Raw genomic sequence first — 15,228 nt, forward strand, 5'->3', positions numbered from 1 at the left:
AGAATGAAAATCAAGGGTGCATAGCCGCCTTCTAGAAGAGAGTCTCAGTAAACATTTGACAGGCAGCAGCAACCAAGAAAGAGAACATTTTAAGAATTCATTTCTTCACAGAATTTGAGAGTCTGGTGAACTACCCGAGGTGAAGCTGTTCATTTATCATATCTTGTTCAAGAAAAAAAAAAGTACACACAATCATTTCAAATACAGCGTTCACTTTGTGATGAGCTCGGGGCACCAGGTGTACTACCTATCCCTGATATTTCATCTACTAAGAATTTTTTATCATACAAGTATCCTAAAAATGTATCATATATAATAGCATGATATTCCATAATACTGTCATCAGCACCTCCCAACTACAAATCAGAAATTAAAGTACATTAATTCTGAGTTCCTGAAAATTCAAGATCATATTTGTAGTGCTCTAAATTGTACTCCTTAACAAGCTTAATGGAGACACAGAAAGTGACACCAAGCAATGTTTATTGTGCAATTTCAATAGTCATTTGGGAAATCCTGGTTTTAGAGTTCTTCTTTAGCCATTTCAATTGCCCACAAGCAACAAAGATTTTGCTTATAGACATCAAATATCTTCAAAACAAGAAGCACTAAAATGTGACTGGCACTGATGATTCATTTTACAATTTCAAATTAAAAAAATAAATCAGAGATTTGAGCTATCATTTCTTTTAAAAATAGTCAAAATAATTTGATTACCTGGAAAAACAAATTATTGAAACAGAGCCCTTCAAATTCATACACATACGTTGTGAAACTCTAAACAAATAAATAGTGCTGATGATACAGTGAAGATTTCCCAGGTGGTGAGTGTTTGAAGTTAAAGATGAAAAATGGACTTTTTTTTGTACCCTGTGAATTCAGAGCCCACAAGTGGAGTCAGCCAGTTCTTTTCACTTTACATGGATTTCACTTTGATTTGCTTCATTTTTAGTTGTTTCTTCTCTAGCTTCTTTTGCTCACGTCTCAAGGCAGCTTCCTATTAAGAGAGAATCCAAAATTAAGCAAAAGGTAAGCACTAACTTCCAAACCTGACCAATAAAAGTGCCTTACATTACTGTTCAAAATTTCCCCCATGTACCAGGAGCCTTAACATTTCCGTTGGAGCTATCAAATTTCAGACATAGCTATCTATTACTACTGTTGGTGAGTTGACACTAATTTGGATTAATGAAGCAAAAAGATATGCAAACTCATTTAGTATTTTTTTGGGTGGGGGGGAGGGTGGGGTTGAAAGAGAGGCAGTAGGGGCAGCTAGGTGGCAAAGTGGATAGAGCACCAGCCCTGGATTCAGGAGTACCTGAGTTCAAATCCAGCCTCAGACCCTTGACACTTATTAGCTGTGTGACCCTAGGTAAGTCACTTAACCCCAATTGCCTCACCAAAAAAACAAACAAACAGAAAGAGAGGCAGTGTGCCTTAGCATAACAGTGGTAGCAAACTCAAAGAGAAAGAAATATTCCTGCTGCTGGGCTATTTACTGAGGAAATGACAAATTAACATTATCTACACTGTATTGCATTTTTATTTATTTTGTTAAACATTTCTCAATTACATTTTAATCTGGTTCAAACTGTACTCTGGAGTTTTGTGGGCCTTGAGTTTGACGTTTTTGCCTCAGTGGAGACACAGCTGGCTTTGGAGCCAGGTAAACTTGGTGCCGTGTAAATCTAACCTCAGTGCTCCAGGCAACTCTCTGAGGACCATAAATTACAGAGAAGGCACAGGCCTGTATTACAGAAGGAAGTTCCTCATAACAATGAAATCAAGGATCTAGTCTCTATTGTTCCCCTACTTTTATTATGAACTTAACAAACATAAATATTTCTTCATACAAAGAAGAGAAAAGGAGGATTGTATTTGAGACAATGAATCTGTATTATATATTCTTGGGATTTTAAAAGTAAACATTAAACATGGTAATACTGAGGCAAACCCAGAGGTTGGAAACCCAGATGATAAGAAGAATGATGGTGCCTTTGACAGTAAAAGGTAAATTCAGAAGAGTGGTAGGTTTTGAGGGAAAGATAATGAATTATTTTGAAATGTCTAGAGGATATCCAATTTGGAATGGGCAGTAGGCATTTTGTGAGGAAGAGGGAGGGAGAGGGGGAGGGAGATGGGGAGAGAGAAGAGGAAGGAGGGAGAGAGGGAAAGAGACAGACAGAGATGAAGGAATACAGCTACAAATCATCTGCAAAGAGATGATAATTAAAATCACGGAAGCTGATGAGATCACCAAGTGAGAGAGTAAACTGAGAGAAATTGGCCCAGGACAGATCCTTTGAATACACAGTGAAAGAGTATGATGATATGGTAAAACTTCAGCAAAGAAGACTGTGAATAAGGTAGGAGAAAGAATACTATCATGACCTAGAGAAGAGGAATATACAGGAGAAAAGAGTGGTTAACAATGTCAAATGCTGCAGAGAAGTCAAGAAAGAGGAGGATCAATAAAACATTTCTAGATTTGGCAATTTTAAGAAACCACTGTTGGCCGGAGCCAAGATGGCAGAGGAAAGACATTAAGCTCACAGGGCTCCTGATACAATTGCCCCCAAAATAGCAATAAAAGAACCCTTGGGGCAGAAAAACACAAAAATACAGGCTGAGAGTTTTCTCCAGCTATAGATAGATTTCATGGGGCCGTGCTGGGCCACGAATAAAACCTAACACCGCAGTTGGCCGACACACTAGACACCTGCCAGAGGAATTTGCCCCAGTGTCTCTGAATCGGCTGCAGCACCGGCGTCTTCTGGAACCGAGCATGCAGTTGGACTGAATGGCTGGCCTGGGGGGGGGGTGGTAAGTGCAGGGGTACCAGTGGATTGGGGGGGAAGGATTCGACTGTCCCACCCCAGTGGAGAACCAGGAAGAAATCCTGAGCAGCAGGAGACCCATGTGGGGGAGGAGAGCAGGGAAGCAGTCTCATCAGAAGCTGAGAACCACACCACAGAAAGCTTTGCTGGTTGGTTTCTTAGTAAATAGGCCTGAGGTTATCTCCGGACCTGAGAACAGGCCAGGTGAGATTAAAGCCTGCCCCCCCCCCAACCCAAAACACCTGGGACCCTCTGAAGCTGAGAACGGGAAGTGAGGCCAGGCAGACCGAGAAGAAGCCCAATCATCCCCCAGGCCACGCTGTAGCTTGAACAGTGTGTCCTGGAAGCAGCGCCACACTTAAAGAAGGAGTTAAAAGCCAAGAAACAGTAAGCCAGGATGAGCAGGCAGAGAAAGCAGAAGACCATCGAAAACTTCTCTGGGGGTAAGGTAGACCACAATACAACCTCAGAAGAAGATAATAACAGGGTCAAAGCTTCAACATCCAAAGCTTCCAAGAAAAATATGAACTGGTCTCAGGCCATGGAAGCTCTCAAAAGGGACTTTGAAGAGAAAGTAGGAGAAATAGAAAGAAGATGTAGAGAAAAGGAGGAAAGAATGGAAAGGGAAATGAGAGCGATGAAGGAGAGTCATGAGAAAAAAGTCAACAGTTTGAAAAGCCAAATGGAAAAGGAGATTAAAAAACTGTCTGATGAAAATAACTGCCTAAGAATTAGGATTGAACAAATGGAAGCTAGTGACTATGAGAAACCAAGACACAGTAAAGCAAACCCAATTGAATGAAAAAATAGAGGGCAGTGTGAAATACCTTCTTGGAAAAACAGCTGACCTAGAAAATAAATCTAGGAGAGAGAATTTGAAAATCATTGGACTACCCGAAAACCATGACCAAAACAAAAGTTTAGACACCATCCTCCAAGAGATTGTGAGGAAAATTGCCCTGATATTCTAGAAGCAGAAAGAAGCTAAAATAGAAATTGAAAGAATCCACCGATCACCTCCTGAAAGAGATCCCAAAAGGAAAACTTCCAGGAATATTATAGCCAAATTCCAGAACTCCCAGGTCAAGGAGAAAATACTGCAAGCAGCTAGAAAAAAGGAATTCAAATACTGTGGAGCTCCAATAAGGATAAAGCAAGATCTAGCAGCTTCTACATTTTATTTTAAAGGACCGAAGGGCATGGAATATGATATTCCAGAGGGCAAAGGAACTGGGACTTCAGTCAAAAATCACATACCCAGCAAAACTGCGTATAATTTTTCAGAGGCAAAAATGGGATTTCAATGAGAAAGAGGTCTTTCAAGCATTTGTGATGAAAAGACCTGAACTGAATAGAAAATTTGACTTTCAAATACAAGATCCTGGAGAAGCATAAAAAGGTAAACAGGAAAAAGACTTCATGAGGGATATCAACTGTTTACATTTCTACATGGGAAGATAATACTTTGAAATCATAAGAACTATCTCAATAAGAAATTCAGGGGCAGCTGGGTGGTATAGTAGATGGAGCACCGGCCCTGGACTCAGGAGAACCTGAGTTCAGGTGTGACCTCAGACACTTGACAATAGCTGTGTGACCCTGGGCAAGTTGCTTGGCTCCGGCTGCCTCACCAAAAAACAAAACAAAACAAAATAAAACAAAATAAAAATTCTTCACAAGAAATTCACAGAAGACGCAGGTCTGAACTGAATATGAAGGGATGATATCTGTAAAGCATTTATGTTTTGTTCTTTGTAGGGCAGACGGGGAGGGGTGTCTTATGTCTGGGGCTGGATTTGAGCTTGGGGGGCCTCCTGGGTCCAGGGCTGGTGCTTTGTCCACTGTGCCACCTAGCTAATCCATGATGACATCATTAAAATAGGGTTGAGGTGTAGGAGGAATAAACTGGGGGAGGGAGAAGGGGAGAGATGGTCTGGGGAGAGGTATTTCACATGAAGGAAACAAGAAGAAAGCTTATGGAGGAGAGTAGAAGAGGGGGAAGGAGTTGGGGAGTGAGTGAACCTTAATATCATCAGAATTGGCTCAAAGAAGGACTACAATACATACTCAAGTAGGTATAGTGATATACTTTTGCCCTGGACAGGGAGGAAGAAAAGGGGGAAGAGGGGGGAGAAGGAAAGGAGGAAAGGGCAGATTGGGGGAAAGAGCAGTAAAAAGCAAAACACTTTCAAGGAAGATGAAGATGTTCTTCATTACTGTACCAGTATGACATATTGAATTGCTTGATCTCATAGGGAGGGTTGAGGAGGGAGGGAGGAAGAAAAATTTAGAACACAGAATTAGCTCAGGGACCCTGATCTCATTGGAGTGGGCTCATGGAGGGAATAGATTTCATACCCAATTGGGAGGAGCAATCTTATTAACTCTGCAGGAAAATAGGAGGGGAAGAGGACAAGGAAGGAAGGGTGAAAGAAGGGAGTGCAGAGTGAGGGAGAGGATAGTCAGAAGTAAGGCACCTCCGAGGAGGAATAGGTAAAAAGAAGATAGAGTAAATGTCATGGGAAGGGAGTGGGATGGAGGGAAATAGTTATGATGATTGATTATAATGGCAAAATGTATGGTACCTACTTTGCTGGGCTTTTGTGAAGAAGAATCTCTGTCAAGCTAAAGGTACTATATAGAGGTTGTGATGAATAGGATGCTATTGGAAAACCTGGAGAGACCTACATGAGCTGAAGGAGAGTGAAATATACTGTATACAAAATAACAGCTATAGTGGGGGATGATCTGCTGGGAAGCATGTGGTTGTTTTCAGCAAGGCAATCATCCAATGTAACCCTGAGGGACTTATGAAGATTGCAGCCCATCTGCGGAGAAAGAACTGATAGTATCTGAAAACAGATGGAAACACATTAAAAAAAATTTTTTTTCATTTCCTCTTTGACAATTCCTTAATCTGAAATTTTGGTATTTTTGACTGTTTTATCTTACAACTAGCTAATATGGGAATTTTTCCATGACTATTCACATATAACTTATTTTGAACTGATTGAGTTCTTGTGGGTGGGGGGTAGGAACGGAGGGGGAAGAGAAGCTGGAACACAAAGTTTTTTAAAAATTGATGTTAAATTTTGTTTTTACATATATTTTGGAAAATAAAATTCTATTCAGAATAAAAAAAAGATTAAAAAAAAAGAAATCATTTTAAATTTTGAAGATATACATTTCAGAAGAGTGATATGTATGGTCACAAGCCAGATAACAAAGAGTTAGAAAGGAAGACACATAGCGTTTTTTAGGAATTTGGCTGAGAAAAGGAGGAGCAATAAGAACAACATCTTGAGAGCATAATAGTATTAAGTGCAAGGATTTTTTAAAGATAGGGGAGACTTAGGTATGTTGCAGTAGAGAAGAAACCAGTAGACAGGGAAAGACTGATAAGAGACAGAGAGGTGACAACTTAGGAGGTAAATCCTCTGAAGAATCTGTCTTCCCTTTCCAAGACAAAGAAAAGCGTGACAATCAGTCAACATGATGACCAGAAGGAGAAACTCATTTAGTTTTTTCATAAAAAAAAAACAACTGAAAACTCAGGCAAAATTGTGGCATAGGAAAATAATGTAATGTTACTATATTAGAAGGAATGATGACTATGAAGAATTCAAAGAGAACTGTGAAGAACTGTATGAGCTGATGAAATGAGCACAATGATGTAAAGGAAAGCAACTCTGAAAATACCTGAAACCCTGATCACGGCAATGGCTAATTATGAGGTCTGAATAGATTGATGAGTCTTGCCAGAGTTGATGGACTCAATATGTGGAATGAGACATACCTTTTCAGATGTGGCCAGTGTGTTGATTTGTTTGACAATACTAATATATGTCCAAAACAAAACTCATTGCCTTTTTCTCTATGCCTCTCTCACTTTCCAAACATCACTATTAGGGTACCATCTTTTTAGTCACCCAAGTTTGAAATTTCAGTGTCATCCTCATCTTCTCAAGTTACATATCCTACATATCAAATCAGTTGCCAGATCTTTTTGATTCTATCTCCATAATAACTCTCGATTATGTTCCCTCTTCTCCACTCACACAGCTACTGCCACAGTTCAAGCCTCTGTCACCCTTTGCCTGGACTACTTCAAAAAATTCCTAGTTAGTGTCTTTGCACTTCTCCTTACTCCAAATCCACCCTTCACTTAGCTGCCAAATAATGTTCCTACTTCATAGGTCTGACTGTGTCATACCTTCTCCCCAAAAAGTCATTTAACACTGATGTCTCTCTATTAGCCTCAGGATCAAATATAAACAGCTCGTAAAGCTTTTCATAGCCTGGTCTCTTTCTGCCTTTTCAATCTTCTCACACATTATTCCCCCTGCACATAGCTTACTATCCAGCATACTGGCCCGCTTAATGTTCCACCACACATGATGTTCCATCTCCTGTCCTTATGCCTTTGCACTGGTTGGCCCTCCATGCACGAAATTTAGCTCCTCTTTACCTCTACCTCTTGGAATCTGGTTTCTTTCAATATTCTATTCAAGCACCACTTTCTGAATGAAGCCTTTCTGATGCCTCTAATAATAATAAGGGCCCTTCCAAAACTACCCTGTATGAACAGAATGTTGTATACATTCTGCACATATAGAGGTACATGTTATCTCTCCCATTATAATATAAGCCTCTTGAGTGCAGGCATTAGTTTTGTTTTTTCCTCTGCATTTCACAGTAGGGCTTGCTGATTGATCTGTTACAAGGGAGAGTCTTCTATTAGAAAGATATAAAACTTAGAGCGATAGAAAAACAAAGGGGTCAATTAAACAAAAAACGAAAACTAAAAAGTTAAAAAGGAAGAGGACATAAATAGCGAAGTTTTGTTATTATCTAATTAAATTAATGTACACTTAGAAACAAATTGTAACAGACATTCATCATTCATAGTTTCATACCCCCTTTTTGTTCTTTGTGTGTGTGTGTGTATATATATACATATATATATACATATATATATATATATACACACATATATATATATATAGAGAGAGAGAGAGAGAGAGAGAGAGAGAGAGGAATATTTAAATTTGTGGATGATTTTAAAATTCATTTAAAAATTTTATTTTATTTTTCTTCTATTTTTAGTGGCTATTTCTGTCTATGAGTTAGCTCAGACATGATCTCAGACCTAGAACTGTTTTGTTTTTTTCCAGGGGGAATGGGAATAGAGACAATGTCCCTAGGAGACATTTTCTGTACCTCTCAAGTGGTACAGAATAAAAGGTAGGATTGAGAGGGGAGGGGATGCACAAAGTATCCCCATTCCCAAGGCATGATCCCAGTGATTTGTCACCTCAGTGACAGAAAAAGTCACTGTCACCTCTAGTCTGCGTTGTTTCTCAGGATCTTCCTCATTCATAATCCGCTCCTTTTCAGCTCTCTTTTTCTCCTCCCGGCGGGTCTGTGCAGCTTCCTGCCTCTGCACATGTGTCAGCTTCAGGAAATTCTCTTCTACTCGGGCTCGGTTCTTATCAGCTTTTTGTCTGCCCTTTCCCCAAAACAAAGAAGAATTTTGATCAATAGTCCATTGCTCAGAAGCAAAATTCCCATTTAATTTGATTGAAAAAGGGTTCCCATGTCATTTGCATCCTTAAACCCCCTGTTCTCTATTCCTTTATCTATCTACTGATCTACTGAATCAGACATAAATGCTGGCATAACATGTACCCATTTGAAAGCAAGATTGTAAAGTGGCACTTACTTCTCGGTTAAGGCGGAACTTTTTGGCTTTATCAATAGAGTAAATCACCATGTTCATCAGGGGCAGCAAAGCCTCCATATCCTTTGGGGAAGTATTACCTAAGCCAGGTACTGGAAAACAAACCCATTTCCTATTAATCAATGACCCTAAATTTCCTTTCTTTTTATATCATTAAAGGAAATGCTTTCCACATTTTTCTTAGTTTACATCCATCCACCCCTTTAGCAGGTTAGCTATAAAATGGGAATGACAAAAGAAACTAAGATACAGCAAAGAACTACGATTCTTTTCTTGATTAAAGATCACATTGGGTTAGACAATGTTGCTTGAACTCTCATCTAAAAGAAGCACAAGGGGCAGCTAGGTGGTGCAGTGGATAAAGCACCGGCCCTGAGTTCAGATCCAGCCTCAAACGCTTGACACCTACTAGCTGTGTGACCCTGGGCAAGTCACTTAACCCTCATTGCCCCACAAAAATATATAAAATAAAATAAGCACAACACTCCCCCTTTAAGGAGGCAATTTTACAGACCAGCAGCTAAAGACATGAAGAGGGGGCAGCTAGGTGGCACGGTGGATAGAACACCAGCCCTGGAGTCAGGAAGACCTGAGTTCAAATCTGGACTCAGACACTTGACACTTACTAGCTGTGTGACCCTGGGCAAATGACAACCCCGATTGCCTCACCAAAAAAAAGACACGAAGAGGTGCCATCATTCTTACCATTAAATGTAAACAATAGTGTCCTTCTGGTGTCAGGCAGCTTTAAAGGCTGACCTTCCCTGTTACAAGAAAAACGAAAAGGCCGTTTGGACAGAGAATAAGAGACATTCTTCTCCATTCATGGAAAACATGCTCATGCTCTGTGCTGGTCACCACAAACAGATGAACATACACTTGAAAACAGATGGGGTGTGATGTCAGTCACCATAGTGCTTTGTTTAAAATATCCATTTCAAGAGTCTAAACTAATTAAACAATTAGGGAGGTTCCTGAATTGATTGCTGCTTATATAATTTCCCTACATAAGTTTACAAGTGGTCAGCTTATCCCCCAATTACCCAATGAGGAGAGTATTTTTGTATGTGTTACTAGGATACTCAATAAATATAAGCCATATTTTAGTAGGTTTTTTGTCTTTTTAAAAAATTATTTTTCACCTCCTACTATCTGTGGTAATCTTCTGGGTAAAAGCGGCTTAGTCCTGGATCAGGCTCAGGCTCAAAAGCAAAGCAACATACAACAAATTGTAGGGCTGAAGACCTTAATCCTGGAACTGCCACAATTTGCTTTATCTATTCTAAGACAATTCCTTTCTCTCTCTTTGCCTTTAGTTATCAAGAAAGAGAGCTAATGAGGCCCAGATAATACCTGCTAGGAATTATAACCAAGAAATTAAGTGATAACTTTATAGTCCCAATGCTGCCGTTAACCTGATGGGTTATTTCTGGTTGCCTTGTTTATAGCAATAACATAGAGGCTAAGTAATCATAAGATTCTCCTCAAATGGAAACAGAAAACAAAACAGATGGATAATTATCTAATGTGACAGTAAACTAAAACTCAGGGGCGGCTAGGTGGCGCAGTGAATAAAGCACCGGCCCTGGATTTAGGAGGACCTGAGTTCAAATCCGGACTCAGACACTTGACACTTACTAGCTGTGTGACTCTGGGCAAGTCACTTAACCCCCATTGCCCCGCAAAAAAACCCAAACCAAACCAAAACAAAAAAACCAAAAATACCCCCTAAAACTCAGATAGATTCCTGACTTTAGCAAATCCACAGTCCACAGTCCACAGGAGAAAAACCTACTTCTAGAAACTATAAGTCAGAAGAGAATATGGTAATGCTGCCCCAAGAAATACTTTCATGTAAAAATTTTTTTTTTCTGAGAACTGGGAATTTAAAAGACAAATCCAAGCCCCAAAGGCAACTCTGTATTTTGTGCTGGTTACATCAGAACAATTTCCAATTAAAGTCCTATGGACTGTTGTTGCTTTTAGAAAACATTTTATATTAGAAAGCATATAATTACATGCTATGTAGGAAGCCAGAAGAGGTTATAAATCACAAAGCATGCAGGCTTGTAATCAAAAAGTGTAGCACTGGGGCAACTAGGTGGCACAGTGGATAGAGCCCCCCGCCCTGGATTCAGGAGGACCTGAGTTCAAATCCGACTTCAGACACTTAACACTTACTAGCTGTGTGACCCTGGGCAAGTCACTTAACCCCAATTGCCTCACCAAAAAAAAAAAAAAAAAGTGTAGCACTTAGCACAGTGCTTGGCACATAGTAGGTGCCTAATAAATGCTTCTTGACTCAAAGTATACAGGTTGAAATCAAGATGTGAAATTAGGAGTACAAAAGAAAAAATAAGTTTAATAACTCATTTTCTTAGCAGCTGACAGTCATTCTGTCAGACTTTCATTTGCCACACCCCATGAGATAAATGAATGACAATGAGATACAGGCAAAACCAGGGTAGGTTCATTTGTTTGATTCACACAGGTAGCCAAACACCTCTCAGCATGTACTTAAGTTCTGTAGCCTGCCACCAGTTTCCCTTACCCATTTTGCAAGGGAAATTTGCAGGTGGCACCTTGTTGACTTTCAAAAAACATCAAGTTAGTCAAGTAGATTTGTTTGGGAATTTCATCTCTTATACATACTCTTGCATGACTTTTGGACCGGAGAACTGGTCTGAAAAATGGACTGATTCAATCTTGTCAGCGTAGTGTGTGAGAAAGTGTACCATCTGAAAAAAAGAAGGTATGCTTAATTCTAACGTGTTTGAAATTGGGGGGCTTGCACCTCAATTTTTCCTAAACACATAATTATGTCATCTAAAGCAGGTAAATTCCTATAAATGGAATCCTTTTGGGAATTTTGGAAATTGAAAAGGCAAAGGTTTTCCTTTCAGATGTTACGTTTTATAGACAGGATCCCTGATTATAAGTCTATGAGAAAAGGTTGCCTCTTTTGTAGCTATAACACAGAGGCTAAATCACTCCTAAGTTTCTTCTCAAATGGAAGGAGAAAATAGAATAGATTGACCTTAGTCACCTCTTGCTCTTCTATGTTGCTCTCTCTCATCTTTATCCATTGCCAAGGCCACCTGAACCTACCTCTGGAATGTTTCTCTCATGTCCCTCTTTTCCAGTCCCAATGTCACCATGACCTCTCACCTGAACTGCAATAACCTAGTAACTAATCTCTTTAGCCCATCCTCCATCCTACACAACAGTGTAACACAAGCAAGCTTCCTAGTGTACTGCTCTGAGCTCATCTGTCATCTTCTTGACAACTTTCAGTGGTTCTTGACTTCCCAGTGAATAAAGTAAAGCTTATCTGGGCATTCAAAGATCACCACAATGACTTCAATCTACCTTTGCAGTTTTATCTTAAAACCCTCTCCTTTCCATATTAAATGTTCCAAACAAATTGGATTACCTACCCATCATTCCTAATTCTCCTTCTGCCTTTTTGCCTTTGTTTATTTCAGTGCCCTGAATGGATACTCCCAAATCAAATGCCCGATCTTTGCCTTGTTGAAATTCCTTCCTTGATGAACCAAACTTCTGGGATTATCTCTTTCATTAAGCCTTCCCTGATTTTTCTGGTTGAAAGTCACCTCTTGCTCCTCAAATATCTCAAAACATTTTGTCTGGGTCCTTCCTCTGAATGTAACACATTATGCTTTGCACCAAGGTTATTTGAATACATATTTCTTAAACTTTAAGCTACTGGAAAGGCCAAGATAATGCCTTACTTCATCTTTGTATCCCAGTGCCTGACAAAGTGTCTTACATATAATAAATGTTTAATAAATCTTTGCTGAACTGATGTGGATTTCCTAGTGGTTCTAAGACACAGAGCCTGAGATAATGGGATTTGTTCTTATTCCTATATAACCAGTATCTAGGTATTTATTTCTATACCCTTTTCTCCACACCCTAACAAAAACTTAAAGAGACACAGACTAATCACTAAGGTGATTCCTGATAGGAGTAATAATGGTAGTACTGTATTTTTTCTCCTTAAAAAAAAAAATGCTTGGGGCAGGTAGGTGGTGCCGTGGATAGAGCACCAGCCCTGGAGTCAGGAGGACCTGAGTTCAAATCCAGCCTCACTTACTAGCTATGTGACCCTGGGCAAGTCGCTTAACCCCAATTACCTCACTTTAAAAAAAAAAAGGTTTAAATATCCTTTAAAATGGCCTGGAAAACAGCACCCCCCTCACCCCCAACCCCTGCCAAAGGCTGTTAGCTATCCTATGCAAACTTTGTGCTTAATTGGAGAAGAAGCTTATTAACAAAACAGAATGTTATTCAATCAATTTCCTAGAAATAATTCCTTCTTGTGTTTTCATTTTAGTATCTGTGTGTGGACAAGGTACAAATTAGTTGCAAAAGTTTAGAAAATTTATAGCTTTAATGGTAAGTACCCTGTAAATGCCAAGTCCTGCAGGGACCTTTCTTCTCCTGCATTTACCTTTGTATCCATCATTCCCTCTGTGACTTCTCCCATTTCTGACAAGATGGCCAGGGAGTCTGGAAGTCCATACTTTGTTCCAGACTTGGGCTTGTCACTACAAAATTCACACTGTTGAAAATAGGAAGAGAAATGTAGGATTTTAATATCCATGGGGAAAAAAAAACACCAATTACCTAATGGAATAATTCTAATATTAATTTAGAAATCTTATTACCTACCCCTTTTCCATCATCCCCCCTAAAAGTTCTAGAATTGACCTATATGTATTTTTCCTTTATCTATTAGAAAGTAACCACATTATATACCTAAGTATGCATATGACAGTGAAGATGTTTCATTCACTAACTTATTTCTAAGTGATTTTAAACATAGTTTAAGTAATTGCCAATTATCAAGGAAATGTAAAATTTTAAATGGAGAAAATAAAAAGGATTTTTTAAAAATCAAAATATACATACCAGGTCTTGCATCTCCTTCTGTAAACGTACCAAGGCTCTTCGTGTGCCAACAGCAAAAACATACGTATCCATATCTTCATCATTCATTGTTACTTTTATTTGCTGAAAATAGGTGTCATACTGGGTTTAAGAACAAGCAGTAAAATCCACTTATAGGTTTAAGATTTCCTAAGTGGGTTGTTAAACATAGCATCAATATTGTATTTTTGAGGGGAAAATAAAGCTAAATATGCAATTTTAGCATTTCTATTGAGAATTATAAATAACTTGATTCTTTATATAAAGTAATTTCAAAATGCATTTGTATTAGGTTATTTTGAAGGGGGGGAAGGAAAAGTAATGGATTGGAGTGGGAATGGTGGAATGGGGAGGAGGTAATGTTCAAATATCCAAATTTTATCATCATATGGAATTCCTGGGTGTGAAACTCCCTCCACTCATGCAGATTGGCAAACTATCTGTAATAAGGATTAACTCACAAGGAATTGCTTGTGGCACTGAGAGGTTAATCCATTTCCTTATGTTCTAAGTCAAATACAAGAATTGAATCCCAGAGCTTTGTAAACTCTAGGCCTGGCCCTTATAGCCATTACATCTCGTTACTTTTCATGCAGAGAAGTAGATAGAGACTTTAATATTGTGAAAAAGAGTTTCAATCTAACAACTAGTTCAAAATACTTAATTTGTATCATTCTTTGTTTTTGTTTTTTTGCAGGGCAATGAGTGTTAAGTGACTTGCCCAGGGTCGCACAGATAGTAAGTGTCAAGTGTCTGAAGCTGGATTTGAACAGAGGTACTCCTGATTTCAGGGCCAGTGCTTTATCTACTGCTCCACCTAGCCGCCCCAATTTGTATCATTCTTTTTTTTTTTTTTTGCAGGGCAATGAGGGTTAAGTGATTTGCCCAGGGTCACACAGTTAGTAAGTGTCAAGTATCTGAAGCCACATTTGAACTCAGGTACTCCTGAGTCCAGGGCTGGTGCTTTACAATTTGTATCATTCTTAAGGCACTTATCACATGCTGCACTGAGTTTTAGACATTTGTTTAAGTGTTATTTTTCTTAGTAAATTGTAAGCTCCTGGATACTTAGAAGTATATTTTTTACAATTTGCATGGAACATGGCTCCAGAAGAGTGCCTTGAACATAGTAATCATCCTAAGTGAACAATAAATATTTATTTAATGAATGATTATTCAGCAGTCTGCCTATGGAAATGCCATACTCTTAATCAAGAGAAAATCATAATTTGATAGCAGAATAACTATAATTGAGAGAAAACCACTTGCTATTAAGGTCTCTAAGTACACAGACTACAACATAAAACCATACGAATAAAAATATAATATTCCCAGATCTATTTGACTTACTTTGATAAATAGTTTCGAGAAACAAAAATAGTTCAGGAAAAATTCAGGTTTTCTGTCCACAAATAATAATCAATTTAGGAAGGTAGTGATATTTCAGACTGAGAACTCAAATTGTACATAGAAAAACTAACTGGAAGGTATACATACCACTTGATCACAGGTTGGCCTCATCATTCGAGCCAGGACATTCAAGAGATCTTGTCTTTTGAGAAACTGAGAAAACAAGTAGAATACATCAGGCTGGGAACCCTTAAAATAGTTGGTACTTCTCTGTAGTCCAAAGTTTCATTAAACACTCTCTACAAAATTATTTCTTTCAGGTAGCAAGTAGATAATGTCTTGACCATC

The 15,228-nt window shown here is 38.8% G+C and overlaps 1 protein-coding gene across 1 annotated transcript in view; it reads right to left on the reverse strand.

Moving 5' to 3' along the window:
• Positions 1–466: 466 nt before the first annotated feature.
• Positions 467–15,228, reverse strand: part of CCDC47 (coiled-coil domain containing 47) — a 44,586-nt gene continuing 29,824 nt past the window's right edge. The window contains exons 6-13 of the mRNA XM_044001129.1: positions 15,028–15,093; positions 13,513–13,614; positions 13,052–13,162; positions 11,230–11,315; positions 9,283–9,341; positions 8,560–8,669; positions 8,179–8,346; positions 467–997 (exon numbers count right to left, since the gene is read on the reverse strand). Of these exons, the coding sequence (XP_043857064.1) occupies positions 917–997; positions 8,179–8,346; positions 8,560–8,669; positions 9,283–9,341; positions 11,230–11,315; positions 13,052–13,162; positions 13,513–13,614; positions 15,028–15,093 (783 nt within the window). The 3' untranslated portion in view covers positions 467–916. The remainder of the gene's footprint in view (positions 998–8,178; positions 8,347–8,559; positions 8,670–9,282; positions 9,342–11,229; positions 11,316–13,051; positions 13,163–13,512; positions 13,615–15,027; positions 15,094–15,228) is intronic.

Source organism: Dromiciops gliroides, chromosome 4 (genome assembly GCF_019393635.1).
Source record: "Dromiciops gliroides isolate mDroGli1 chromosome 4, mDroGli1.pri, whole genome shotgun sequence".
NCBI lineage: Eukaryota > Metazoa > Chordata > Mammalia > Microbiotheria > Microbiotheriidae > Dromiciops > Dromiciops gliroides.